The sequence below is a fragment of the Corvus brachyrhynchos genome, unplaced genomic scaffold, assembly GCF_000691975.1.
Source record: "Corvus brachyrhynchos isolate BGI_N302 unplaced genomic scaffold, ASM69197v1 scaffold18, whole genome shotgun sequence".
NCBI lineage: Eukaryota > Metazoa > Chordata > Aves > Passeriformes > Corvidae > Corvus > Corvus brachyrhynchos.
This window is the reverse complement of record NW_008246064.1, coordinates 3,289,370-3,317,019: the sequence shown is the minus strand read 5'-3', so window position 1 is coordinate 3,317,019 and position 27,650 is coordinate 3,289,370. Positions and strand designations below refer to the sequence as shown.

Sequence of the window (27,650 nt, the reverse complement as noted above, 5' to 3'; positions counted from 1 at the left end):
GCTCTGAGCTCCATTTTGTGTCTGAACTGTGTGGTCCAAGTCTGGAGGAGAGGAATCTGCCCTTGGCCACCACCTGTGCCCATCCAGATTTGTCTTTATTACATTGGTGCAGCTCTTTGGGATGTCCTGGTAGCAGGACACGTTACAGATGCTGCACGCAGGGTCTGTGGAACAAAATGTGCCCTGGTTAAATGGATTTCTTGTTCCACACTTATGGACAGAAGCATCCAAAGGATTTGATGGTTTTCCTGCTTTCCTCCTCATGTCACCCTAGGGTGACATGTCCTCCTCCTAGTCTTGTAATGATGCTTCCAGTGCTTGGGATCTGAAGAAAAGGGAAGAATGAGGCTGGGAGCCAGATTAGAAATGTGGGTGGATAGAGAGAAGGGAGAAGTTGGTTTCCTCTCCAGGAACCATGAGGGGAGCCCCAGGGATGTTAGTGAGGCTGCAGTCTGTGCACTTGGAGGACCTTTTCCTTAGAGCAGAAGCCAGCCCAGCACAACTCAGGAGACCAAGAACCTGGGAGGCCGTTGTGGTGTTGTCCTGTCCATCCATCCTCCAGATGATCTGGCCTCTTATGAAGCCCTGGGAATGCTGTCCAAGGTCCCATTATCTGGCCTCAACTTTTCACCCTTCTGTGCTTTGCAGGACACAGCTTTTTTTTTTTTTCTCTCCATGAATTTTTTTCTAAGGTTTTCAGTGGGGGAAGGATTCAAATTCCCCTCTTAGGAACCTCTAGATCAGTCATGAGCTGAGAAGCCCAGGGGATGCTGTAGTGGGGAAGACAATTAACAAGATAGCTAATTTAATGTTGAGGAAAGAGAGAGGCCAATGCCACCTTTGCAGGATCTCCAGCTTCCACTCTGATGCTTTCAAATCTGGAAGTTTCAGCCTGGCTCAGCTCTGGGCATGGTCCTTGACCTCTGCAAAATCAGTAAATGGTGTGAGCGGCTCACAAAGTGGACACTGGACACCCCTAGTATTTATCTCTGATGAAAATCTCAGGCTTTGGCAGCTTAAAATGCTCTCTTTAGGCCTGTGTATCCCAGTTACAAACTCCCAGTGCAGGTTTTTGCTGCTGCCACCATGACCCACCTTGGTGTTTTGCAGCAGCTGGTGCTTCAGTTTCCTGTATGGGATGTCAGGAGAATGGGAATTTGGCCACTTAGATCTCATGGTTTTGTTTTTCAAGCAGGCTTGAAGTGGTGCTTGGTAGTTCATTGTCTTGCCTTGTTTAAAAGCCAGTGATTCAAAGCAGCTGTGTCTCCCAGAGAAGAACCAACCCAACCCAACAGGGGACACGGCAATAAAAAATTGTTACTTGTGAGACCCCACGTTATGTTTGTCTAATACTGAGCAATTTCCCTGGAGCTGAGTGGCAGGGGGGTGCTGGGCTGCTGCTGGCCAAGTGGCTGCCTGCACTGTCAAGGTAAGGTTGGAAAAATTCCCACTGAGTTGGGATGTGCATGGTCAGCACTGCAGAGTTAAATGCTGCTTCACCAGCTCTGAACCAGCCTTTCCTGCAGTGTCACAGAGCTGCAAGGGGCCTATTACAGAAAGCCCAGGATGTCTTCCTCATGTTTCATGCTCTCACTCTCCTCAGCCCAGATCTGTAATCATTGGTTGGTTTGAGAGATGGATTCTCCAAGGTATTTAGGTATGTGAAGTCATGCACTGCTGAGACACTCAAAACCATGTAGAATGCCAAGTCTGTGTTTTCAAAGTCTCAGTAGGTGCCTGTTGCCTCTCTAGATGTTTTAAGTGCCTTCTTGAATCTAGGCTAAGTTGTGAAATCCAAAGTTCCCACAGCCAGAAGGTCTGGTTGTTATTACTTGACATTGCATCGGCCTTGTAGTGTAAGAAAGACGAGGACCCTTCGGATGGCTGAGCAATGAGGAGAGCGTGGCTGCTCCTTGCTGCTGCCTTAGTGATCTGTTGCTGCCTGTCACCAAACTTCTCTCTCCTAAGCTTCATCTGATCAGCAAAATTCCCACGTGGATAGGAAGGCACTGCTTGCCAGAGGAGGATGAGAAATATCTTTGTGTATTCCTGTTTCCGCAAAGGAAATTTTGTTGCAGAATAGATTTGAAATCACTTGAAAGTTCCTGACAGCATTCCAGTTACAAGTTATGCAATTTTCCTTTCTCTGTTTTTACTGTTCTGTTGTTGGTTTTGTTGTAGTTTTTGCATCCTAACAGTAGGCTGTATTTGCTGGGAAGGAGATATTTTATCTTTGTAAAACACTTGACAATTATAACACAAAGTCTTCATACGAGGCTTCAGCCTCTTTTGTGATCATGAAGTGGCGTGGGGGATTTCTGGGTCTCTCTGCTCTGCTGTCCTCCCCAGACCTGGCTGCCTCTGTGGAAGGAAAAACACTTTGAGCATCATTTCTTGAACTGTCTCTTAAAACATTACCACTTCTGTTTCTCCACAGGCCTCAAAGATGACAAGGACCTGAAGTTCCTCCTGAAAGGCAGCCAGCTGCTGAAAGTGAAGTCAAGCTCCTGGAGAAAGGAGCGGTTCTATAAGCTCCAGGAGGACTGCAAAACCATATGGCAGGAGTCAAAGAAGATGCTGAGATCCCCGGAGTCACAGATCTGTGAGTAAAGTTTGCTTCCTCAGAGGTGCCTGGGGTGAAGCAGGGCCATGGTGTGGTGTGGAGGTAGGGCTTGGAGCCATGAGAGCAGGTCCTTCATTCGTCCTGTGACACACAAACTGAGTGATGCTGTCAGCTCTGGGACAGCCACGAGGAATCCGCCGTGTCAGGAACGGCCACATTGCCCAAGCTCATGAGCTGCTGCCTCAAATGGTTGTGGGGTGGGCTGTGCTGGTCTCAGCAGCCCTTCCTGGCTCGTTTCCTCCCCAAATTGTTCAGTCACTCAGGTGCCCGAGACCTAATTCTCAGTGTGAGACATGGTGTGAGCATTTGTGGTGTGGGCTCTGCCAGGATGCTCCTTTCCTGCCTGCAGCCCTGGGGAAAACTGGCATTTAAGCCTCACAAGGGAACTGCAGAGATGTGGAAATCCAAGGGCTGACAGGAAATGTCTCTGGGAAGGAAACCCTTTTCTCATCCTTATCTTGGAAACGCAGGATCTGCCCTGTTGTAAAAAGTCCAGATACTACAATCACCATTATATGGCACAGGAAAAACCATTCTGTTCCAGCTTGGCACTGTACTTGGGACCAAACTGAACCAATTGTGCAGTCAAAATGGAATCAGGCAGGGTGTGTGTCTATCTTTCTTTTCTTCTCGTTTCATATTTTTCTGACAAATTTCTCCATATTTTCTGCCGTTTTTTCTCTCATATTTCACTAATCATTGTAGTCTTGTAAATCCAGGAGATAAATTAGCAACGTGGAATGTTTTATGGCATGTTGAAATGTGTTAATTACACAATTTTTTTGGTAATGATCACAATTAACTAAATGAAGGGTGGGTCTTCCAAATTACCTCCCTTCCTCCCACAAACACTGATAAGGTTTTCAGTAGGAGGAGTAAAGTAGCAGGGTAAAATATGTTTGGTTTGTAACCCTGATGGCCACACTCTTCTCACATGACCTTGGGCACCTCATTTAATCTCTTTGTGCATTCTCCACACATTTTCTTTCTCTTCCTCTAACTAACTGTAAAAGGCTTTGAATCATAAAATCTCAAAGGTTTGGGCTGAAAGGGACCTTAAAGATCATCCAGTTCCAACCCCCTGCCATGGGCAGGGACACCTTCTGCTATCCCAGGTTGCTCCAAGCCTCATCCAGCCTGGCCTTGAACACTTCCAGGAATGGGGCATCCACAGCTTCCCTGAGCAACCAGTGCCAGTGTCTTGTCACACTCTGAGTAAAGAATTTAATTCTATCATCTAATCTAAATCTCTCCTTTTTTAGTTTAAAACTGTTTCCCCTTGTCTATCACTGTCTGCCCTTGTAAAAAATCCCTCTCCCTCCTATTTTATAAAAGGGGAAGTCTGCAGTGAGACCTCCCCTGAGGCTTTGGGTTGGAGACTTGTCCCCTCCTGAGTGTTTGGATGCCCATCCTGGCAGGGTCTTAAGCTCAGCTGGGCTCTTCAGGTCTCCCAGTGCAATAACCCATCACAGCAACAGCAAACAGAGAGTCCTCAGTGAGTGTTTGCTGCCTGGGAACGCCTGCTCTGCTGAGCTCTGTCCCATATAAAACCAAAGTCCTTTCCCAGGTAATATATACCTTGCTATATATATAATCTTGCTAATATATCTTGCTCTAAAACAGATAAGGACACAAGTTGAGAAAAATGACTCTCAGAGCTCCCTTTCCTATGCTCTGAGCCAGCAGTTTCCAAATTATGGGGTCTGAGAGCACCTACAGCAACAGTCCTAAGCCCACCTAGTCCTTGGAAGTAAATGGGACGGGATCCTTGTGCTGTGGCTCCAGGGACCCTGATGTTTGCCTGGAGAAGCCTGGTGGATCCATGGCTGTGGCAGTGGCATGGAGAGGGGGTGCAACTGTTTTTTAAAAACAGTATTTTATAAATAATAAAGTTTTATAAAAAATTTTATATTTTATAAAAAAGAGTGAAATCAAACCCTTTGAGCTGGGCTCTGGGCACACGCTGGGGGTGTGCCTGCGTGGGTGTGGATTTACAGATACACTTTGGTAACTGGGCACAGCCAGCATTGCCACACTGCTGGAGACAGGCAGTGCCACTGTGGGCAGGAGAACCTGCTGTGCCCTGGGAGTGACCTCAGTGACACGTGGAGATGGAGTAATGTTACCTGCTGGCTCACAGCACGTGCCTGCTCCTGACGCTCCATGCAGGCACACCTTTCCCAAGGAAAGATCCTTTTTTTATTTTTGTCATCAGGATAACAGCAATGGAGACAAGTCAGTGGAGGCAGAGCTCGTCCTTGCAGCTCTGTGCAGGCAAGCTCTGGCCAGGCTCTGGCCAGACTGGCTTTGCACCCTGACACCTGTCTGGCTATGGGAGCTGAACAGGCTGTGTCCCACATGCTCCTGGCAGGATATGAGCCTGTGCCTGCACTTGTGGTGCCAAGCTCTTGGGAGGGTTGGAGGGACACCTTGGGGCTGCTCCAGATGCACCTGAACCTGGAAGTCAGTGAGAGATGAGTACTGACTCCTGCCAAGTCCCAAGCCATAACACCAAGGAGGTCCATTTTCATAAAATCATAGAATGGTTTTGGTTGGAAGGGACTTGAACATTTGCAGGGACGGGGCAGCCATGGCTTCTCCAGGCAACCTGTGCCAGGGCCTTACCACCCTCACAGTAAAGAATTACTGCCTTATAGCTAATCTAAACCTGCCATCTGGCAGTGTGAAGCCGTTCCCCTTTGTCTCATTGCTCCAGGCCCTTGTCCAAAGTCCCTCCCCAGATCTCTTGGAGCCCCTTGAGGTACTGGAAGGGGCCCTAAGGTCTCCCTGGAGCCTTCTCTTCTTTAGGTTGAACACCCCCACCTCTCCCAGCCTGTCTCCAGAGCAGAGGGCCTCCAGCCCTTGGAGCATCTTTTTCACTCACTCCAACAGGTTCACATCCTTGGTGGCCCCAGAGCTGGATGCAGTACTGCAGGTGTTGTAGCATGAGAGCAGAGGAGAGGGACAAAATCACTTCCCTCAACCTTCTGGTCATGTTTCTCCTTGCCTTTCTCTGTTATTGATCCTCTGAGTCCTTCCATTCCCAAGTTTTCAGAGCGATTACTGTGTCTGAGTTTCATTCTGGAGCTTTCAACTTCACCAGGCTGCTTTGGGTCCAGGTAGAGCATGGATTTCCCCCTGACTTGTGTTGTGGCCTCTGACAGGCTCTATCACCACAGCTGCCTTCTTATTGGTCCAGTGTGAAGGCAGTCACATCAGAGGAAGAGTCCAGGGTCAGGATTTGAGACCCAAAATCAGGGACTTCAGGGCGAGTCTCTCCAGAGGGACACCCTTCCTTGTTAACAGACACTGACTTTGCTCTCCAGGACAAAGCCTTTCTAAAGCTGCAGATAAGCTCCCTTTTCAGGATGGAAAACAGGGTGAGCAGAATGGAAACTGGGAGGTTTAGCTGCAGGTCTAATCTTATCCACAGCATTGCTGACAGCGATGGATGCACCTCAGAGGAGCCAAGTCTGGGTACACCAAGGGTTATGTTTTTGTTTGGATAGCTTCTTGTTATTCCTGTTGGTGTTCTTATGACCATGTGGAAAAGCTATTTGTAAACCATTGTGTGGTGGAGTCTGGTAGATAAAACTGGGGACTGCCAGGGTTGGACAGGAGAATCTCAGATGTCTGAAGTTCAAAAAGCCCCACATATCAGGGTTGTGACAGGAGCAGATGTTGCCTGGATCAGATACACGGGGTACAACCAGTACCTTCCTTTATTGTCTTTAATATTTTAAACAACTGGGAATTTAAATTAGATGCTGTCTTCATAGCTGCATTACCGAAACAGGGCTTTGGGGATAAGCTGTCCTTCCAAAATGCTTTCTGAGCAGGTAGAATAATCCATTTTTTCCTTATTGTCAATAATTCCTTATTTTTCAGTATGTTCTATTTAGGCCCCGGGGGACTTTTTTCTTTTTTTTCCCCAAAAACCCCTGAAGCATCTTAAGTCAGTTTTCCAACAAGCATGTTCTGCCCTGTGTGTACTCTCTGGTTGCCTCCAGTAGAAACATGGGGGTGCTGGGCACCAAGGGCTGCCCAAAAGCATCTTTAAAAATCCATTTTTCACCACAGCCTGCTCCATCCTGTGTCTGAGCTGCAACCAGGTCGACAAACATGCTGCTGCTCTCATTATCTGAACTGGTGTATAGGGCCACAGGAGGGTGGATGCTTCTTTGCCCCATGAGGCTTTTCCACAGCTTTCTCCCTGGGCTCCAAAAACAGTCAAAGTGGCAGGATTAACAGTTTTGGGGCAAGGAAAAGATCTGTGTGAGGGAGCTGAAAATCAGTTCATTCTGAGGCAATGCACTCCTGAGCATCACTGTGGTGATGAGGGAGGAGAGCCAAAGGGAGCAGAGGGACTCTGCTGCAGGAGCAGCAGCCTGTCAGTAGCACTGTCTTGTTTATCTGTGGTCAAATATCAGATCTCATCTAGGTGATAAAAAAAGAGCAAAAAGGCATTTGCTGCTTTCAATGAAATTGATTTTTGGAAGTATTTTCTTAAACCAGCTGTAATCCCTAGTGTGAGCTCACTTAAGCCAGACTCAATCCCTTTAAAAACTCTCTCAACTCAGGGATTTGTGGGAATGGTTGAAAACTTTCCAGTGAATCATCCTTTTGAGCACTTGGTGGAGAAACAGGGTATTCAAAGGCAGAAGGAAAAGGCTGAACGAGTCAATTAAGTTTAGGGATGCTGCAGTGGGGCCCCAGGGATGGTGCTTTGCTATCTGCTGCACAGTGTCTCTCCTGGAGGCTCAGGGAGGTGATGTTTTCCTTGACAGCCGTGAACGTGAACGAGCTTCACACACTGAACCAGGAATGACTCACTGGGGCTTTGTCATTGAGTCACGAGCAGTGAAGTCAAGAGAGAACGTCAGGAGTTGTAACTGAAATGTTTCCATTTCTGCCCAAAAGCTTATGTAAAAACTACTATTGTTGGATATTTTTTTTTTCCGTGTTTTGATTAAAATAATCAGTTTTGGGAGGTGAGCTAAATTCAGTTGCACTACTGAGTGTTGCAAGTGATGATTGTATTATTACTTAAAGTCATGAAATTGATATTTTGATCTGTTAATTATTTACTGTTACTATTAAAAATGCAAAGAATTTTTTCCTGTTCCTCTGACTTCTGGCACAGTTATAGGGTATTTTTGCTTGGTTTAATCATAGAACAAAAGGTTTATGTTTATAGGCTAAGACCTGTGTTCAGCAGAAAACTTTTTCCTTTGCTTTTGGCTTGCTGTGAAATTTATGGATGTCCTTAAAATGCCATGCAGTGAACATACCATACCACTTTTGTGGAAGAATAAATTATTGTCTCCATTGAATTAATGTCCTGAACTTGCTTGCAGAGGAACAGGAAGGATGTAATATTGCTCTGTGTTTGCTTGAGTCAAGAAGCAAAAGCTTGAAATTGTCCCTGATAAGTGTCTAAAGTCAACAGAAACTCTCAGCAACCTGTGTGCACACAGCAGGTAGCTGGCTGCACTGACAGCTTCCTTTTGCAGTTTCTTGAGGAATCATTGCTTTCGTGGTCAGACATGTATTTATCCTTGGAAAAAATATTTGCTGATGCGAATGCGTTATGCAAGGCGGCCGTCAGCTGCGAAAACAAAACCGTCTGTCTGTGGGTCTCATTAGTTTTTATCAAAATTGCTCAAGCCATAAACCACGTCATTTCAGAGGCAGAGCTGCCTGTTTCTTCGATTGAGTTTTGAATCAGGCCACCGCGGGCGTCGCTGGTCAGTTTTCATCACAGGCAGTGTGCTGACAAATATTGACCTTATTCTCTGTAGCATATGTTAAATGCAAAGGCAGAAGCGTTGAGAGCCTCAGATCCAAATTTAGCAGTGCTGTGATGGCAGAGGAAGTAGGAACTGGTCGCCAAAATAGTTTGCAGGGCCCTGCTTGTGTGGAAGGAATGTAAATAGAGATCACTCTCTTTGTCTTAAGGCCCTAAGCCATGATGGGTAGACTGAAAGATTGGGTAAAGACCTTACATTAAAAGGTATTTGCAAACAACCTGTAAAATTGCATGTGCATTGTCTCGCTGGTTGTCAGCTGGTGGGCACACGCCAGCAACGAGGGCGGACTGCTGTGCAGCAGATCTTGAGTTAGAACAACCTGCTGAGCATGTCGGTGGAGGGGGAGTGGAGAAGAGAATGGATGAGGAATCAGCAGCTGGGACCTGCCGTAGTTCACACCCAGGGAGATGAAAGAGCAGTGCTGGCAGGGCTAGGAAGGCACGGCACAGCGGGGCTCACGATGAACCCACCCGTGAGTCATTATGTTAAAGTATTCCTCAGGGATGAGGGTGATGGATGGCCTTTGGTGTTCCCAGCCCAGGGAGCTGACAGAGCTCCAGATCCCACTGGTTACAAATGTCCTGATTCCAGCTGCGTTTGGCCATTAGCATCAGCCACCCCTGGTGAAACCGAAGTCAGCTGAACAGCTCTTGCCGGGGTGAAACCAAAGCGAGGAGCAGCACACGGGGTGCACTCAGCATGTTGTGAAATCCATGTAGTGTCTCTGCAGGATGGTCCTGGGGTCAGGTAGCAGCTTTCATCTGTTCCTGACAAGATGCTGAGCCAAGGTGCAGCTGGCGAGGGTCTGGCCTTTCTGCAGACATGCGGGATGGTGTGCAGGCTCTGTACAGCTGAGCACACTTCTCATCTGCATTTCTTGACAGTAAACAGAAGTGACTTACTGAGCCAATTAGAGTGGGATGGAGTAATTAAATGTGACTGAATGCCACATTGCAGAGGTCCCCTGTTTCTGACAGGGGGTAGGATGAGGAAAGGATCTGAGGAGTTCTTCCCCCAGAGTGAAAAGCTGCCCCCCTTCCCTAAGCAGTAACTCGAGGAAGGCTGTTTTGGCAGTGCCCATACAGTGACCCTCTTCTCCCACTTCATCAGCAAAGGCACAAGAAGAGAGAAACACCTGTCAGTCCTTGTCCTTCACATGCTCAGTAGCTTGCAGGAGATGTGGGTTCAGTTTATTATTTTCTCTCTTGACAAATACTCTTGACAAAATGTCTCATCTCAAAGGACTGCCTATCAAACAAAAGGATTGTTCTCTGCCTTTGTTCCTCCTTTCCCTGTATTCCTTAGGATTACCAGAGAGTTTACTGTTCATGCTTCCAGCACAGTCTGGACATTTCAGTTGTGGAACAGGGATGAGAGAGGAGATGGAGAGGCCAGGGCTGATCTCTCAGAGAAGTGCTCTCATCATTAGGAATGTTGTCAGGCTCATCCTTCTGGCTCTTCTACACCAGAATCATAGAGTGGCTTGGGTTGGAAAGGACCTTAAAGATCATGCAGTTGATTTCCTTTAAGAGGTGTTCCTTCTGCACGAGGAGATGAGTTTGCAAGTGTAACTCCAAGCTTCTTGAAAGCCATGAAGAGAGAAATCCAAATCAAAAGAGACACTCAAAAGATACATGTTGGTTGCTTAAAAATATCATGGCTGTCAAAAGAATCCTGAGGGCCTGAGTCATCCCTGCCTGCTGATGCCAGGGGTGAAAGGGGAAAAGGGTGCTGGGCTGAAAATCGGCAAGGGAGAAGCACAAGAGCAGGATCCAGTGATGGAAACTGAAAGGAGGGCTACAAAGAAAGTTCTCAACATCTCCTTGAGAGTAGTTCAGACAGGAGGAATTTCACTGGCTCCAGGAAATGCTGCTGTATGTCCATGGCAGTGGGGAGCCTTTGGCTGCCCGAGCAGCATCCACAGCAGCCAGGAAGGCTGACCAGGATGTAACCTGTGTGAGTCGGTGTCGGGAGGCCAGGAAGAACACAGGCTTCCTTGTGTTGTGCGTCATATTTTGGGCTCTCTGCAAACCACCTCTTCAGCAGACGCAAACACTCAGAAGTAGATGCAAACTTTCCAGATTCTCTTCTGCTTGTGGTTATCTCCCCGCTGTGGCGTGATGGGGAAGGAACAGGGAGGCTGCAGGGAGACGGGATTGATGGCTGTTTGCTGTGAGTGTTCCTCTGCTGTGAAACGTGTCTGTCCCCTGGATATTTTTGATTTCTCCTTGCAGATAGCTCAGCTGAACACACAGTTAGTTTGGGACTGCTAATAGAGTACACTGGCTGTCTGTGAGCAGCTGATAAAGTACTCATGCTGGGTTAAGATTTTCCAGAGAAGAGATAACTTTAGCAGATGGCTTGGGCTGAGTCCTTTGGCTTCAGCTTTTTTTATTGATAGATGACAACAGTACACACAACCAAGCTATGGAAAGCTATAAAAAGTGTCCTTCCTTACCCTGCTTTTTGAACAGTTCCTGTGGTGATAGTTTCTCTCCGTGTCTCTTGTGTGACTACAATAGACACCAGTCCTGCTCCTCAGCCATCCTTGTACCTTTTCTGTATTGAGGAGCTCTTTTATCTCCATCATCCTCTTCTCAGCACACCCTGAAGAGATCAAGGCAGCCCTTCCAGACACAGGTTTTCAATCTTTTTTTCCTCCCACACAGCTCTCTTTTCCAGTGGATTCATGCAGCCACGTAATGGTTTCCAAAGAATCCATTCTAAATTTCCAATATTTAACATCAGATTTTCTGGTCTTGGAAACATGAGGCCATTGCCAACCCAAAGTTTAGGGACTGATTGCACAAGCAGACTAACGAGCCATTCTGCAGGACAATAACTCTTGTGAGCCAAGCAGTGGTGAGCAGCTGGCAGGTGAAGAGGAATAACAGGATGATCCTTCCACTTCACTGCCATAAGCAGAAGAGACCCAGAGAGGAGGAGAATCCCCTACTTATGGACAATCTGAGATGCCCAGCCTGCACTTCCTTTCTGGTCAAGGGTCCACTGTAGCCATGGATTCAGGGTGTGACTTATCTTACCCTGAAGTTTTTGTTTGAATGGGACGGAACACTTGTGTTCCAAAAGCTGCTTTATTTCCCACTGGCTATAAAAGAAGCCTGACTAAACTTCAGACTTTCTGATTGAGCTGAATCTGGCCAAACACGATAGCATGCTTTACATTCAAGGTGAAGTTCCACCTGAGGCACAACCACTATAATTTGATTAATGTCCTGGTTGAAGGGCAAGGTCACCAGCAAGGCCCAGCTGTGGGGGAATTGCAGCCCTTTTCTTTCTGAGCTGGTTTTAGGACTCAAACCCATGAACTTTCACTCAAAGGTAAATTGGCCAGATAACATAATTCCACAGCAGCCCAGCCCAACCCAACCTTTTCCTCCCCTCCTCTCAAATGATCAACTGTTGGCCTTTACGAAGTGATAATCAAAGACCACACAAAGAAAACGGCTCATAATTGTCAGGGAGGAGCTTTGCTGGCTCCAGGGAGCTCCTCATGGTGTGTTCTTGTATAGAAACCAAACCAGCAAAGTGCTGTGGAAGGTGTTTGACCACCCCAGCATCTGGTGAGAACTTGAAGCAAATGTTAAGTGGTGCTTTTAGAAAGTCACTGATTTTTGAAGATTGAAATTTTGGGTGGTTTTTAAATGTCTTTTTCCCCAGTACCTGAGCATTATCATGACTGGTCTGGGAAAAAAGGAAAGTTTTCAATCCTCTAATGAGCATCTGATGAACTTTGGATGATCCCAAGGCAGCCATGCCAAAAATGTGCAGGTGGATACTGAGTTGGTTTTTTCTACAGTGTTGACTTTGAATGAACTGGGCACTTTAATGGTGAAATGGATGCTTAAAGGCAAGTTTCTCCTGTTCAGCTAAACTTTGGGGATATTTTATACTCATGCACTGCTTTTTAACAAAGTTCCAGACTAGGTTGCTCCAAGCCCTGTCCAACCTGGCCTTGAGCACTTCCAGGGATGGGGCATCCACAACTGCTCGGGGCAACTTGTGCCAGTGTTTCGTAGATGCATGAAGTGACCCTTGAAAGACAATCAGAGGCTGTGGGTGCTGCTGGGAGCTTGCCTGATTTCAGCCCAGTTTGAGGGCACTGATTGCTCTCAAGGGCATTTTAGGGTTGATTCTGTTACTTACATTTGTTTAATACAAGTCTCTTAATACACTGCTCTTTCTGGATTGCCTTGTGTGTGCATTTTGCAAACTTGGAGCAACTTCAGCCTTCATTTCCACCAGCTGAAGAGCAGAGATGGAAATGGGGAAGGATGATCTTAAAAACAGTGTTTTCCTTTCTTTCAGCAAAGAAGATAAAGTCTGCCCTTGGCAGGGGTTAGGATGGAGTATGGGTGACACCAGACTGCTCTGAAGCTTTGGTCTTTGCCTCCTTAATTTGCACATGTTTGACTGAGAGGAACAGATGGGTTCTTAAATTTTGCCTTCTCACTCTTTTTGCAATCTAAAGAAGGATAGTTTTGTTCCCTACCCTCCTCTTACTGAAGTCACCTCTTATTTTGCCCAGAGAGACTGTGGACTTCTCATCCCTGCAATTGTTCAAGGCCAGGCTGGACACGGCTCGGAGCAGCCTGATCCAGTGGAAGGTTTCCCTGCCCATGGCAGGGGGTTGGGACTGGATGATCTTTATGGTCCCTTCCAACCCAAACCATTCTGTGGTTCTAGGATTTTCCTGTGGGGTGATGTTCACAGGGAGGCACAGCTCCACTCTCCCCATTCTCAGGGGGGATGAGTTGACGGATGCTCAAGTCAGGGATGCTCCAAGGGCTTGGAACCAAACTCTTGGCAGTGATTTGTGTCTCATAAACAGGACATCACAATATGGCACCTAGGGCATATTCTGCTTCTTTGTCAAGTAAAGAACATGAGGAAAGAGGTTTTCTTTTTAAAATTTCTTGCTCTTTCTGGTCCTTTTGAGTTGAGTTTTCTTTAGTACCAAAGCTTGGGGAAGGGGGGAAAGGGAAGGGAACCCTCCAGAGGTTTCAGGAAAAGGAGAAAGAGTAATTTTTTAATATCTCTCACCAAGTAGAGATAAGGCTGACGGAACCCCTGCTGACAGCAGGCTCTGCTTTCTTTCCACAGTCTCCATTGAAGATATTCGGGATGTGAGGTCAGGCCATAAAACAGAAGGTATGGAAAAATACGCCAAGGATGTCCCAGAGTATCGCTGCTTTTCCATCATCTTCAAAGACCAGCGGAAAAACCTGGACCTCATTGCGAGTTCAGAGGATGATGCCAACCACTGGATCGCTGGCCTTGGGAAAATCATAGCCCACAGCAACTCCATGAACCAGAAACAGAAACTCCAACAGTATCCTTTGCCTTATAAAGTGATTAATCACAGACAAAGATGCACTTGTCCTTCCCTGTGGGTGGGGACAGTAGGCTAACCTCCTTTTTTCCCTGTTGGCCCCGGGCACTGGATTTTCACTCTGCACCCAGGCAAGCTCCCTGGTTTCCAATGCTTTTTCCCCCCCCCTGTTTTACAATGATACCAGCAAGAGTGGAGTCAGGCTTAATGTAGCTCCTTAAGCAAAGAATTGCCTCTTTCATGGAGCTCCAGATAAAACAATCATTATTTTTTTGTGTTCTTCAGGGGTCTGTTTCACTTGCATTGAAGTAAACTCCAGGACAGGCACTTCTTGTCAAGGCATGAAAAGCCCGTACTGTTTACCGTGTTTCTTGGTAATACAAGGAGAGGGAACTGATTCTCCTCTTCTCACTGCCAAATTTATTCCAGGGTAGCTCCACTGACTTGAGTGAAATTACTCCTTATTTGCCTCAGCATGGGAGGAAGTTTTGCCCTGAAAAAATCTGCAGTTGCTCTGGTGACAATGCAGAGATCAGAAAGGAAAAGGCATAGAGCAGGAAAGGAGGGTGAATTTGTTATGAAATGGAGAGGGGTTGGTTATTGGGTGAAATCCTGGCTCTGCTGAATTCACAGGGAATTTTCCCTGGGGCTGCATTTCACTCAATAAGTTGCTTTGCAAACAGAGATTTCATGTTTAAAAAGAGAGAATATCTGTGGGTGCAGTTTTGGATGGATTTTCTTCAGTCCCTGTGTATCTGAGACTCTGACCATGACATCTGAACCTGTTGGCTGATTTCACCCTGATTTGACAGAGCCACAGAAGTTGTAAAATATTAAGTTCCTTTAAGATTCCCAAAGGTAGATACTCAGCTATCAGAGAGGAAAGCTGATAGCACTCTCAGCTGAGAGGGCTGGGTGGGATTCATGGCTTGTTTGACACCAAACATCAGAGAAGAGGGGGGATGCAAAATCCTCAGCTGGGCAAAATCACAGAGCTGGAGCTCGAGTCTGAGCAGGCACCAGGAAGTCTTGCCCTCAGTTAAGTCTTCACTCCATGTGGGGTCTCTGCTGGGTAGTAATGTACTGATGGAGAAGGAGATGGTGCATAAATGCCGAGCTTTCATCAGGCTTCACTCTTCTGTGGATTCTCTGAAGTCTGAGAAGCACTTTCACAGCCTCAGTGCTGTTCACTTAAAGGAATCAGACTCCGTTAGTTCTGAAGTGCCTGGGATGTCCTGTTTATCTCCTGCACTATGAGTGTCTTTTTTGGATGGTTTTTCAAGCTCTGGGCTGTAAGGTCACTCCTCAGCCACCCCACAGTGTGTAGGGGAAAATCTGGGCTGCAGAAAGTTGTCCCTGGAGCATATCAAGTTAAATATGTTGCTGAAAAACTTGCCCATAAGAAGAGACAAGATTGTTAAGGGGGGAAAAATAACAATGACATTTGCAAGGGAAGAAGGCTGTAAATTTCCAGCATGGAAAAGTGCCTTTCTGTCTTTGGAAAGCAGAATCGAAGCTAAATAGGGTGGGTAGGCAAACCATATTTCTGGAAGAGTAATTACTGTGCAGTGCTGGCTTCCAATCTGGGCTTGTCTCAGGCCATTTAACGTAACCTGGAATTACAGAACAGCATGATTTCTCATTTGAAATTTGATGATGTTTAATTAAAGCCTGGGATTTTAAATTTAGTCTGCCTTCACTGGGTTTGCTTGGCAGCGTGGGCTTGCTCAGATCTTCCTTAAACCTCAGGAGTGTTCTCCGCATCTGTGAGCACAGAAGGGGAAGAGTCAGGAGATGAGAAGTGCTGTGTCCCCTGCCTGTCCCCCATGACTGGAGAAATGCCTGGCAGGGCATCTTTTTCAACATCTCAAAGCCTTGCAAAACAAGTAAGGAATGTGCAAGGTTTTGAAAAAAAAAGGTTGAAAGTAAAAACTCTGCTGGTTTCAGATGGGGCTCATTCAGTTTGGAATGCAATGGAGTTGCCTGTGGTAGAAAGGGACTTGGTTCAGTGTCTTAAGTACTTTTCCAGTCCTATATCCCTACACAGATAAAACTCCCACATGATTGATGAGCCTTTCTGATGTTCTTATACACAGAGTTCTGTTTTAATAAGCCTCAGATTCAACCTTGCAGCAAGCTGGCATAGGTTGTTTAGCAAATATTGCAGGTATGTGTGCAGGGAAGACTTTAGACTAGAAAATACAGAGGACTTTTCATTTGAGCAGGGTGGCAGCGTCTGCTTCGGTTCTGAGGTTTATGTGTGAGCTTTTCTTCTGGTCTGAAAGCCCTTACCAGAAGTTCTGCAGCATTTCTGCTCTGAGCAGCACATTCATGGGATATCTGCCAGACAGAAACCAAAGAGGGATGACTGAAACTAATAGAAAACTGGTAGCCCTGGAGCTGGCATATCCTTTAAAAACAAGAGGCAGGAGGCAGGCTGTCCCTGGATGTATACAGAAATGGGAGCAGCTCCTTCCTTGTCCACCCAGGCCCACAGTGGGGCATAAGGTGAAAGGAAGACCCACAGCCAGGAGTGAAAAATGGTGTTTGTACCAGATGAGAGGATTTCCAGTTGAAGTGCTTAGTTCATCCAGCTCCTCTAAGCTATCCCAAAGCTGAGGGGATCCAGATGGATGGAGAGTTTGGGTATTTTGGGGCCAGAATACTGCTATTTACTGGAATAACAGGCTGAGACCTCAGTTGTCTGTACTCTCCTTTTTCCCTCTTTGCTGCTTGCCCTTGCAGCGAGAGGACCCACTGGGTGTGCCTGGGCTCTTCCTGGGCTCTCTGATCTCCCTCCTGCATTTCTCAGCCTCCTGGGAAGGGATCTAAGAGAAAAGCATCCTCCATTCACAAGCAGGACCTGGGCATACTCTTTTTCAGGTGCATTTACTGCCCCACATTTTGCCTGCTAGAGAGGACTGTGGGTACATGCATGACCTCTGGGTGCTCATTATCAGAGGAGATTATGCAGACTCTTAAAAAAAAAGTGGGTTTTTTGCAGTGATTAGCACAAAACTAGTAGTTTCTATGCACAAAAGAGTAGTTTTGTCCACCCCTGCTGCTCACCTCTGTGGCAGACTGCATTTCCTCTTGGCTCACCAGACTTGGGCGTTCCTCCTGCCTGTTGTTTTTAGGGAAGGCTGGGAAGGGGACCTGAGGTGCAGGGTCAGGTGTGAGTGGGTGGCACCAGGCTGACAGTCTGAGCAGACCCTCTCTGGAGCAGAGCTGGTGAAGGGGGTGTTCTGCACCCTGGGGTGGGTGTGGTGTGCTCCCAGTACAGCATGCTCTGCTCTTGGGAGCTTCATGACTCAAACTTGATTTTCTGGGACGAATTAGTCCAAGCCAGACCCTGGTTCAGGGCTCTGGAGCGTCCTTGGGAAATGCAGCCTCTTTATTTTGGTTTCCATGTCTAAAGAAGGGGAATATTAATATTACCAGGCTAAGACGGATGCAGGGTGAGGTCATTGCTTAGCACCTGCCAAGATTTTTAAAGTCAGAAAGTTCAGCTTTCCATGAGACAAACAATACTCACTAACAATTTATACATATCTCCATCACTAGGAACTGTTCCAGTGCAGGGGTAGCTCTGGTGAACAGTTTCAGGGTTATATCTGCAGCCCCTATGGCTAATGCCCTTTTTTGGGGTCATTCTGAAAGGCCCAGTTTAAATGTTACAGCACTATATGCCTCAGCTGGTATTTGCTAATCCTGAGCTTTACACTGATTAACATTCAGATTGGGCATTTTTTTTTTTAAAGTTTTTCTGGAATGAGCTTGAAGCATTGTTTCCTATGTGACATGGAACGTTATTCTTGGAGATCAAATTCTTACTTTGATCATTTTTTTTTCCTATTGAAAAGTAGATATTTTTCTGGATGACCTTTCTTATTTGACAGTAAAGCAAATTAGGCAGTCAGTTCCGTGATGGAAGAAGCATGAGGTTTTTTGGTGTTTAAAACTGCAGTGTGTCTCAGCTGTCTAACATGATTTTCCCAAGAGGCTGAAAGAAATTGGGAGACCCAGCTCAAATTATCTGGAATCACATTGAAAAGATCATTCTTACAGCAGTTACTCCAGATCCATGGATATACTAAAGTGATTAAAACTCAAGCTCTTACAAAATATTGTCACACTACAACACAGTAACAGACCCCGTGCATTTCATCAGGGGAAGCCAAGAACCCACAAAGTTTGGTTTGATTCTGCTCACAACAAAGTTCTTAGGATATACAGGTAGAAATGCCTAAAAATATGCTGAAGGTGAGTTGAAAAATTACTATTGATGCTTCTTTTGGGGCTCAGTGTTCACTGGGATACACTGAATTTTGAACAAATCCATGACAATCAATTTACCGAGCTCCTCTTGGGAGCTCTTTTCATTCTTTCCTTTATCCCCTTTTCACCATCTGGAGCAGAATGTACTTTCTGCCATAAAAGAGAAGTCAAACTGTTCCTGGCTGCGGCCAGAAACTCCTACAGGGTAAAGAGAGCTGCTCCAGCCTTGGCCAGATGGTGAAAAGCTTCACCCGGGTCATGATCAGTTGTATCACAGCTCATTTTCCTTCTGCCGAGGCACCACTGTGCTCTGTGGGAGCAGAAGGTGAGGTGGTGTCAGCTGCTCAGTGGGCCCACGCTGATTTACAGCAGCTGGAGAGCTGGCTCAGAGCCTTTAGAAGAGGATTTCCCTCCCGCCATGTGCAGCAGAAGGTATTTAGGTGTTTAGGCTAGGCACTGACCTGGAAAGATTTCCTTACATCCCCCTGCAGCTGGATTCACACCTGCCTGCGGAAAGCTGACAAAAACAAAGACAACAAGATGAGCCTGAAAGAGCTCAAAGACTTCCTGAAAGAAGTGAACATTGAGGTCGATGACTACCATGCCAAGAAGATTTTCCAGGTAATGGGAGCAAGCAGAAAAAGGGTTTGCTGTTGGCTGAGGTCAAGGTCTCCCACGGCTTTCAGCTTGGGTTGGAGACCCCACCTAAAGTGAACTCCTGGCTTCTTTTCTTGTACCGAGGAAGGACGCTCAGGTTTTGGTGCTCAGTAGTTTATTGCTCAGAATAATCGATTCCCACCAAGTTAGGCCAGCACAATGCTTTTGATGAGGGTGTGTTAAGGTCTTTCTTCATAATTGATGCCTAATTTTGCCACGATGAAGAAAATGAAATGCAAACATGGATAATGCAAGCAAAAGGGAAGCAAAGTTCAATACCCAGGGGTTTCAGAAGTTTTATGTGCTGTAACTGTATGGCAATGCCTATGTCTGGCTGAAATTTGTTTGGTTACAACTGTGATACCAGATCCTCAGCTTCCCAGAGGAGGTGGGTGCCAAGTGACAGGTATAAACAACAAAAAAAGAAGTGCAAAATAAGAGAAAAACCTTTCCAGATTCATGATAAATACGTAACATTGCACCCAAGCCTGGACTAGTCTGATTGATTTAATACTCCCAGGGCATACTTAATCTGGTCAGGGATGTACACTCCTAAATTCTCAAGATTCAGCTTGCTGGCTGAGCCTATCAAAAGATAAGAAAGGGATGAAAATTTCTCAGTTGTTAAGGTTTTGGTTGTTCTCTAGAGAATCCATCCTGCTGAGGTGAGATAAAACATCTGGATAATTTCCAAACTTCCATCCTGTCTCAAGCAGGATTTGAATTATTGGGTGTGCAGTTTTACAAATGTTTTTTTCTGATTAGTGGTAAACACGTGGGTGGTTTTGGGCACTGGGCAGGAGTTCTCCTGCTCCTCCCTGTGAGCAGGCAGCTTTCCCCCAAAGGAGGTCCAAGTTTCCTAATCCTTGCTTTATATACATCTCACTGGTAACTCTGCAAGAATTGGAGGGAAGGTCATCAGCAGATCTTAAAGAATTTCAGCTTGCACAATATTCCAGTTGTGCTGCTCACTCTGGCTGGTGTATCCCATCCTTTATTCCCTGCCCAGGAAGATCCTGGAGGAATGGAAATAAGGCTGGGAATCCACTGATTGAGTTGTATGTTTCCATTGGAAGCACTTGCCAACACTTCCCTTGCAGTCTGTGCAGGTGAAGCCAGTAGGGACCAGGGTGTGAATGTCCTCATCCTAAAGGATGCATCTCACATATAGGAGATGAATCACTCCTACATCTTCACACATCAACAACAACCTGAAAAAAATCATCCTTGGTTTGCTTTTTTTTTTAAATTTTTTTTAACTTGAATTTTTTATTTTAGAGGCACAGTCTCCTCTCATTTAATGGACCTCCTCTGCTGTCACAATAGTTACAAGGGACCTCTAGGAGAGGAAACTTGATTAAATGAATCCTTTTTGCATAAAGACTCCAAGTAATTGCTAAGCCTTGATTCAACCCATCGAAATGCAGAGAGCTAGTTGAAGTACCATCATTAGGCAAGTAATTGTTAAGTTTCCTCTATAGCCACTGGAAAGAGAGGTTCTTTGGAGGTTAATTCAGATCTTCTGAGCACTGATTTGCCTCCAGGAAGGGTCTGTCTTGCTCCTAAAGCAATTACATTTTCAGTTTGCATCCTGCCTCAGCTTAGATGGACTGGGGCATTACAGCCTATTAAAGGGTGATCTTTTAGTCTCAGTGAGTTTTTCTTCATTTAGTCACAGGAAGGAAGGGCTCAAGAGGGGGCTGCAGGGCACCTTCTCACATTATTCTTGCCTTTCATCACATGGCTCTGTGTCCACATCTAGGTTTGAGACACCTGAGTAAAACATTTGCAATTCAACCGGAAGTTATGCAAAGCTCCTCTCATTGCTCACTTCATTTCAACTTGAATATTCATTCTGGTGCATCAGAAAGGTGTTTTTGCTGGCAGGCTGAGGGTCATTCAGGACCCATGGCTTGTGATACAAACATGGTATTTTGGGTTGAGATTCTCTTTCTGATTTGGACCTCTTGTAGTCAAAGCAGAAGGAACCCATTTTATACCGTGCATCTGATCTGTCCTGGAGTTTGGTGCCAGCGCTGTTGCCCTGTTTTCATCACAGCCTTTAATGGCAACTAATGAATAAATGTCCCAAGGCACACCACTTAAAATGCCAGTTTTCTAGAAGAAGTATCTTGTCATTTTCCCTGTCATGTCTTAAAGAAAAGAACATTTGTAATTCAGGAGATCCCTGCCATCTCCACCAGCTGCTGTCCCTCTTTATATTCCTTTTGCAATTGCTAAGCATCATGCTAGGCTTAGTTTGAGGGATCTCCCAGAGCCACAGAACAGGATCATAGACATGGAAGGCAGCAAGGAAAAGGCAGTTCCTGGATTCTTAAACCTGATTTGGAGGTGTTTTTAGTACTGAGCATGTCACAGGTTGTCCCATCCCTGATTTGAGCCCATAGCTTCTACCCAGCCGATTCTGAAGTCAGAACAAGTTGAACTCTTTTTTTTCTGTCACTTCAGTTTGTGAAATGCTGGGTGTCATGATAATGTTCTTTGGTTTTATATGTGCTCCATAAATAGATAGTAAAGGATTTGCAGGGGATGAAAGTCCCTCATTATCATCTTGGGGCACTGCCAAAGCCACCGAGGCCATCACTGAGATCATTGGCATAGCTAGGTTGAGATTAGTGTGGTGACTGGTTAAACTAAGACATGCATTTTCATCATAAAAGCCAGGAAAACAGCTCTATCTGTCACAGGGGATCAAAGACGGAAAGCAATTTAATTCCTCTGGTTTGACAAGTTGAAGAATTCTGCTTGGAACAAACAACAAATTTAGTATCAGGATTTGCCACAGGAAAAAAAAAAAGTTTCTGATGAAAAATAGAACCTGGGAGTATTTTAAATAAGCTGGAAAAACTTGTTATTGGAAAAGCTGCTGTCCTGTAGGGAGACATTAACATGCATATCTCAAGCTCCAAATCTTTCATGGTCAATCAAGTCCTTGGCTGTGGTGCTCTGTCAGAGATGGTATCTACTGGAAAAGTTCAAACCCCAGAGGAAGTTGGAGAATCTGAATTACAGTTCCTTGAGAAGATTATATCTGATTGGAAATCTGGGGGGATTTTGTTACTTGGCAGGTGTTGGATGAGAATGGAAGATTTCCATGGAGAGGTGGATTTTTTCATATCTAAACATGCACGTGTTTAGCAGTTGTGGGGGTTTTAATTTGGTTTTGATGCCATCTTTGCAAACAGCACCACTGTGAGTTGTGATGGCCTCTTGGGGTGTGAGCCACTAAGGTCAAGGGGAGGGTTTTTTTCACTTTACCTACGGGATTTTTGGCTATACTCTCTATCATTATTTAAGAGAGTTAATTGCTTCCCTTTATTCCTCCTGAGATCAAGACTTACATTTCTTTTGACCCTTGATCTGTGCTTAGATTATTTTGAGCTGTCCTGACTGAAGCACTCCAAGTGATGGAACCCAAGGGTGGTGCTTTTGAGCACACTGATAATCTATAAATACAAATAACTGTAACTGTTTCTTGACTATTGGCCTTGTCAAAGAGAACCTTTGTCATTGACCAAGTGCTCCTCACTCACTGGCCAGTAACTCTTTGCAATTATTTTGTGTTCTGCGTTGTGTAGCCCTGGTGCAGATTACGGCTGGCCTATGCCAGAAGGAAAGAAGGTTTTCACTCCTTCTCCCCTCTACGTTTACAGCACTGTGACAAGTCCAAAACAGAGGCTCTGGAGGATGATGAGATAGAGGAATTTTACAAGATACTGACAGAGAGGAAGGAAATAGACAGCATCTTCCAAATGTACTCAGACCCAGAAGGGTTCATGTCCTGCCAGAACTTGGTGAGGTTTCTCTATGAGATGCAGCAGGAAGAAGATGCTGTTGTTGCTGCCCCTGCCTTAATTCAGAGATATGAGCCCAATGAAAGAGGTAGGTTGAAAACCCTGGCTGGTTTGCTTCAAAATCTTGCTTTTTTGATGAATTATGAATTGTGTTGCTGCTGCTTTTTCCTGCAGTCTTGTGTATTATTTTCTCCCCACAGCTGCTTCTACAACACGACTCTCCTAGGGGAACATTAGCTGCTCAAGGAGAGGCTGGGAAATTTCTCTCTTCAGTTTTTTTTGGGTGCACTGGCAGGAGAGGGGTTGATACAGGTTTGACTACAGGATGATGAAAATCCTGAGGGAAAGACTCAGATGGGTTATTCAAATGCCAAGACCTCATGTGGCTTTCCAAGGTTGAGAGTGTTGCAATATTTGTGCTCTCCAGAAGCTGGAGTGGAGGCAGATGTTCTTGATGGTGGGCACCTGTAAAGCCATCTGGTGATGAGATATCTGAGTAGAGGCCAAGGAGGTGACAGCTGTTTAGGAGGGCAGTCCCAGAACTGTCTGTCTGCTCAGAATGTAGGTGAACCATCAGTCTGGAGCACCTTGGAGGATGCGTTCAAGCAACCAGCTCAGGATCATGGGCTGGTTTTCCACTCTCCTGGTATTCCTTTAGGAGAAGTACGAGGTTTTGCAACTGTCAGGCTTTAGAATTAGACTGAGATCTAGCTCGTTCCTTTAAAATGGGGAGTAATTTTGTATTTCCTCTTTCCAAATCATGTATTTCATTGGGTAATCTAGACAGGATTTATATGGCTGTGTTTAGACATCCGACAGCTTCTCTGGGTTGGCGTAAAGAAACATTGAAATGCTCAAACAGTGATTTTTATGCTGTAAATCTCCAGAGAAAGATGAGGTAAGGTCTGTCTTTGACACTTTTAAGATGTTATCAAGGACAGTAAGTGTCAAAAAAGCCACACTTGCAAAGGGGCTTTAAAAGCGTTTTCAGGCAGCTGAAGGTGTCATCCTTGTCTGGAGAACATCGATGTCTTTGCTATTACTGAATGCCTGGGGAGCACATTCTGCCTCTGAGATCCCCTGGAGAGCAGAGGCACCGTGGTGAAGGTGATGGCACGACCTGGTGGCATTGCATTTTCAGTGTGGGGTTTTCTGTCTGTTTACCTGGCAGCCAAGAGGGGCAACGCCATGACCAAGGATGGTTTCCTGATGTACCTGCTGTCGGATGAGGGGAACATATTCAACCCCTCCCACAGGAAAGTTTACCAGGACATGACCCAACCTCTCAGTCACTACCTGGTGTCATCCTCACACAACACCTATCTCATGGAAGACCAGATCACAGGGCCAAGCAGCACAGAGGCCTATATCAGGTAAAGAGTGTGTGTGTTTGTGTTTGTGTGTGTTTGTGAGGTTAACCTCTTTCTTTCAGAAGACGTAAGTGTCTGTGCTGATGGATGCAAGAGATCAAGAAGCAGTCTCTCACCAGACCAGGTAAAGTAGGCTGGCCCATGTTTCCAGGGTGAGCTGTTTCCAAACCAGGCTGGCTGTGCCCTCCTTTTCGCATCTCTTTGACCTGGGTCTCATCTGACCACCTGAGTGTAAGATGTATAATCACTACATTTGGAAGCAGTATAAAATATCTGCAGCCACAAGGAGGCTGGATTGCAGCCCTCTGGCATGGTGTTTTCAAAGCATGATGCTGAGGGGTTGTTGCATTCCCCAAAACATGGCATGAGAGGGTGCAACAAGATGCAAAGATCCCTGGGATAGAGCTACAGGTCTGTATAGGGATTGGAAGGAGCCAAAATGATGCATAGTGTCATGGTGCTTATGCTCTGTACTGCCTTTTGGGAGAGGCCCGTGGCAGGGACTGTCCCCACAACCATGCTGGGGTTTATTTTGGAGAGTCCTAGCTGGAGCAGTCAAAACAAAGAGATGGGGTGTGAGCTGATGGAGCAGGATGAGTGATCAGGTAACTTACACCTGGTCCCTTTTTAGCATCTCAGATATTCCCAGAGCACCCCTGCACAGAGCATTAGGTGTTGCCTATGTCTGCCTTTAACAGAGACTGATGTCTCATGGCCAGATGGACGCAGTGACCTTTTAGTAACTTGCACACCCACCTTACATTACTCCTTGTTTTTATCAGGTGAGACTGTGTTTCCTTATGAGCCAGTCAAGGACTGCAATTCTGTCTTTGTTTGTGACTTACCTTTTTTCAGGAGCTATGACTGTCTAGTCACAAGGTCAAAAGTGTAGAGAGTGAAATTTGGCACAAGTTACTTCTCAGTAGCACTTTGAATTCATCTAACAGAGTCTTAAAATTATAGATGTATGTTTTGCTTGTAAAAAAAAATCCCATGATTCTGGAACAGGTTTCCCAGAGACGCTGTCGATGCTCCATCCCTGGAAATGTTCAAGTCCAGGTTGGATGGGGCTCTGAGCAACCTGGTCCAGTGGAAGGTGTCCCTGCCTGTCGCAGGGGGTTGAAACTGGATGATCTTTAAGGTCCCTTCCAACCCAAACCATTCTGTGATTCTGTGAATCTATTGCAATGAGTTAAAGGAGTTGTGTAATCTGAAATGTTTAGGGAATTACTGTAAAAGCGAGAAGACCAGCTCCTAGGCAGATGGGGTGGGGAATCTACATTAGAAAATAAATTGAAATGGAAGTATGGATATGTAGAGGTGGGAATTTCACGTGGAAATTCAATCTGTAGACTTGGTTTGGGAAACTGGCCCTCAGCAGTCTCCCCAGCTGTGGTGGAGTTCCCATAGCTGCCTCCCTCCCGCCCTCCCAGCTCTGAGGACTCATCTCTCATGTAAATGTCAGATCTAGATGAAGAAATCACGTCATCCAAGCTTTGTGACCTGGCTTCTAAGGCTGACTGTCATTCTTCCACTGCAGCCACTCTTGATTTTCTCTTCTCTTCACCATCTTTGGGGAAAGACTTGGGGCACAATCATGAGTGTCCTTTCTCATCTGGCACTCACTGTGTCTTATTCTTTGGATAATTCTGCCTTGGACTTTCACTACCTTATTTCTCAGATCCTTCTGTGCTTTCCTTGCTCAACCTTGAGCTCTCTTTGCTGATGCTGATTTCACCTGATCCCATCCTTTACCTGCTTTCCTGTTTTTCCAAGCTCCTTTCTTCTCCCTTGCTCCCTGAACTTCCCACCAGTCTTCCCAGGCAGCTGATGGACCCTCAGCTGGAGATGGAGCAGAAGGTGCAGAATCCAACCAGGTCCCTTCTTTGTTTCCAGAGCCCTCACCAAAGGCTGCCGCTGTGTGGAGCTGGATTGCTGGGATGGCCCCAACTCAGAGCCCGTCATTTATCACGGCTACACTCTCACCTCCAAGATCCTCTTCAGCGATGTCATTAAGGCCATCAAGAACTATGCATTCAAAGTAAGGACCAGGGACCCTTTCTCATGTTGCACAACCCAGGACTGACAGTAGATCTCTTCCCTCCCAGCAGGGAGCAGAAGCAAGGAAGGCTTCACCTTAGCATTTCTTGTGGGGACAAGATGTGTCCTTCTGTCCAAGCATCCATGCTCTGCTTCCTGCAAAAATCCATTCCTGGGTGTTGCTGGACAGGGAGAGCACCATCTGAGGATGAGTTTGAACCTGTGCCAGCACAGCTGCATCCTGGACCCCACTGCAACGACACTGATGCCCAGTATCTTGAGCATACTTGGTGGAAAATGCCAAGCCCATGATTTATGTGGCTTTGATGTCTCAGGATTCGTTTCTAGTTTAGAGGAACCCATGTGCATGCTTTGGGTGTGAAGGACTATTTCTATACTGATTTAAAAGGAATGAGCAGGTCGGGAGTCTTGTATGGCAGCAGCCTTCAGAAAGCCTTAGGTCTGTCCGGACTCACTGGACTTTGTGCTGTTTTCCTTCAGTGCACTTGGGAGCTGGTGTCAAGTTTCCTTTCGGGCCACAAAGAAGTGACAATGACAATAATGGCAATGCCTTCAGCACACAAAATGACCTGGGGGGCACAGGGAACCAGATCAGGCCTATGAAGGAATGGAGGAAGGATTGATATCACTTAAGGGTTTGACCAAACCCTGTGATTTCAAAGCCCCCTTCCCAGTCCTTCCTCTGAAGGTGGGTAGGAAGGTGCTCTGACCCGCAGTGCAAGTGGAGAATGGAGGCACAGGGAGTGCCCCAGAAAGTCTGTGAGAGGCATCCTGACCCATCCTGGTGCCCTCTCAATTGGATCATCATCTTTGGAAGGCATCAGCACAGATCTGAGTAACTACTGCACAGTTAAATTTGTCCATTTTTAACAAATCCTTGCTTTAGGAGAGTATCAGACTCTACTCTTAACACACTCGTTTCCAGAGAAAACAGCACTGGGGTTCATACCAATTGCTTCAGACTGGTGAAACTGCAGAGTTCACTGATAGTGTGTGTTGCTCTCTTGTTCCAGACCTCACCATACCCCGTCATCATCTCCCTGGAGAACCACTGCAGCGTGGACCAGCAGAAGGTCATGGCTCAGCACATGACCACCATCCTGCAGGACATGCTCTTGGTTGCCCCAGTCGATGGAAACAAATCCCAGTTCCCCTCCCCAGAGGTAAGCAAGGCCCCTCCAGCACTTTCTGCCTTCTGAGGGTGGGACAAGATAGAAGTTTTTCTTTTTGCTGAGTGCAAAGCTCAAAACTCAAGGGGAAAACCATTGCAAGTAGCCTGAAGGTATATTAAACACAAAGTGTCCTCCCACTGAGAGTGTCCTGGGGTAGCCACTGGGAATGGCTCCTGTGTGGATAGCTGCAGTTCCCTTTAAATTGCATGTCTTTGCTAAAGAAATGCCAAAAATTGGATGAACGTGCCTAGTCAGAGCTGGAAGGAGTTTGTGGATGAGATCAAGCTGGCAGTCAGCAGGGGAGAAAGGAGAGGAAAACGATGCACCTAAAATACCCTCTATATTTGCTCTTCCTCTTCCTTTATCTCCTTTCCCTTTCCAACTTTCCCCTTTTGTTTGGGAGTGTCGTGCCTTGTTTGATACAATGCCTAGCACAGAGGGAAGCTGCTCTGGGCTGGTCCCTAAGCACCAGAGAAATAAATTAGGGTGAATTGTAATCTTTACTGCTGCT

The 27,650-nt window shown here is 46.1% G+C and overlaps 1 protein-coding gene across 3 annotated transcripts in view; it reads left to right on the top strand.

Annotated features, from left to right (window-relative positions):
* PLCD1 (phospholipase C delta 1) overlaps positions 1–27,650 on the top strand; it is a 51,728-nt gene that overhangs the window by 10,494 nt on the left and 13,584 nt on the right. For 2 of the 3 annotated variants that reach the window (XM_017746724.1, XM_017746723.1), the window contains exons 2-8: positions 2,438–2,602; positions 13,558–13,786; positions 18,556–18,685; positions 22,321–22,624; positions 23,708–23,909; positions 25,803–25,947; positions 26,981–27,130. In XM_017746724.1, coding sequence (XP_017602213.1) covers positions 2,575–2,602; positions 13,558–13,786; positions 18,556–18,685; positions 22,321–22,624; positions 23,708–23,909; positions 25,803–25,947; positions 26,981–27,130 — 1,188 coding nt within the window. In that variant the 5' untranslated portion in view covers positions 2,438–2,574. The remainder of the gene's footprint in view (positions 1–2,437; positions 2,603–13,557; positions 13,787–18,555; positions 18,686–22,320; positions 22,625–23,707; positions 23,910–25,802; positions 25,948–26,980; positions 27,131–27,650) is intronic. The other variant, XM_008643119.2, reaches the window with a different exon arrangement.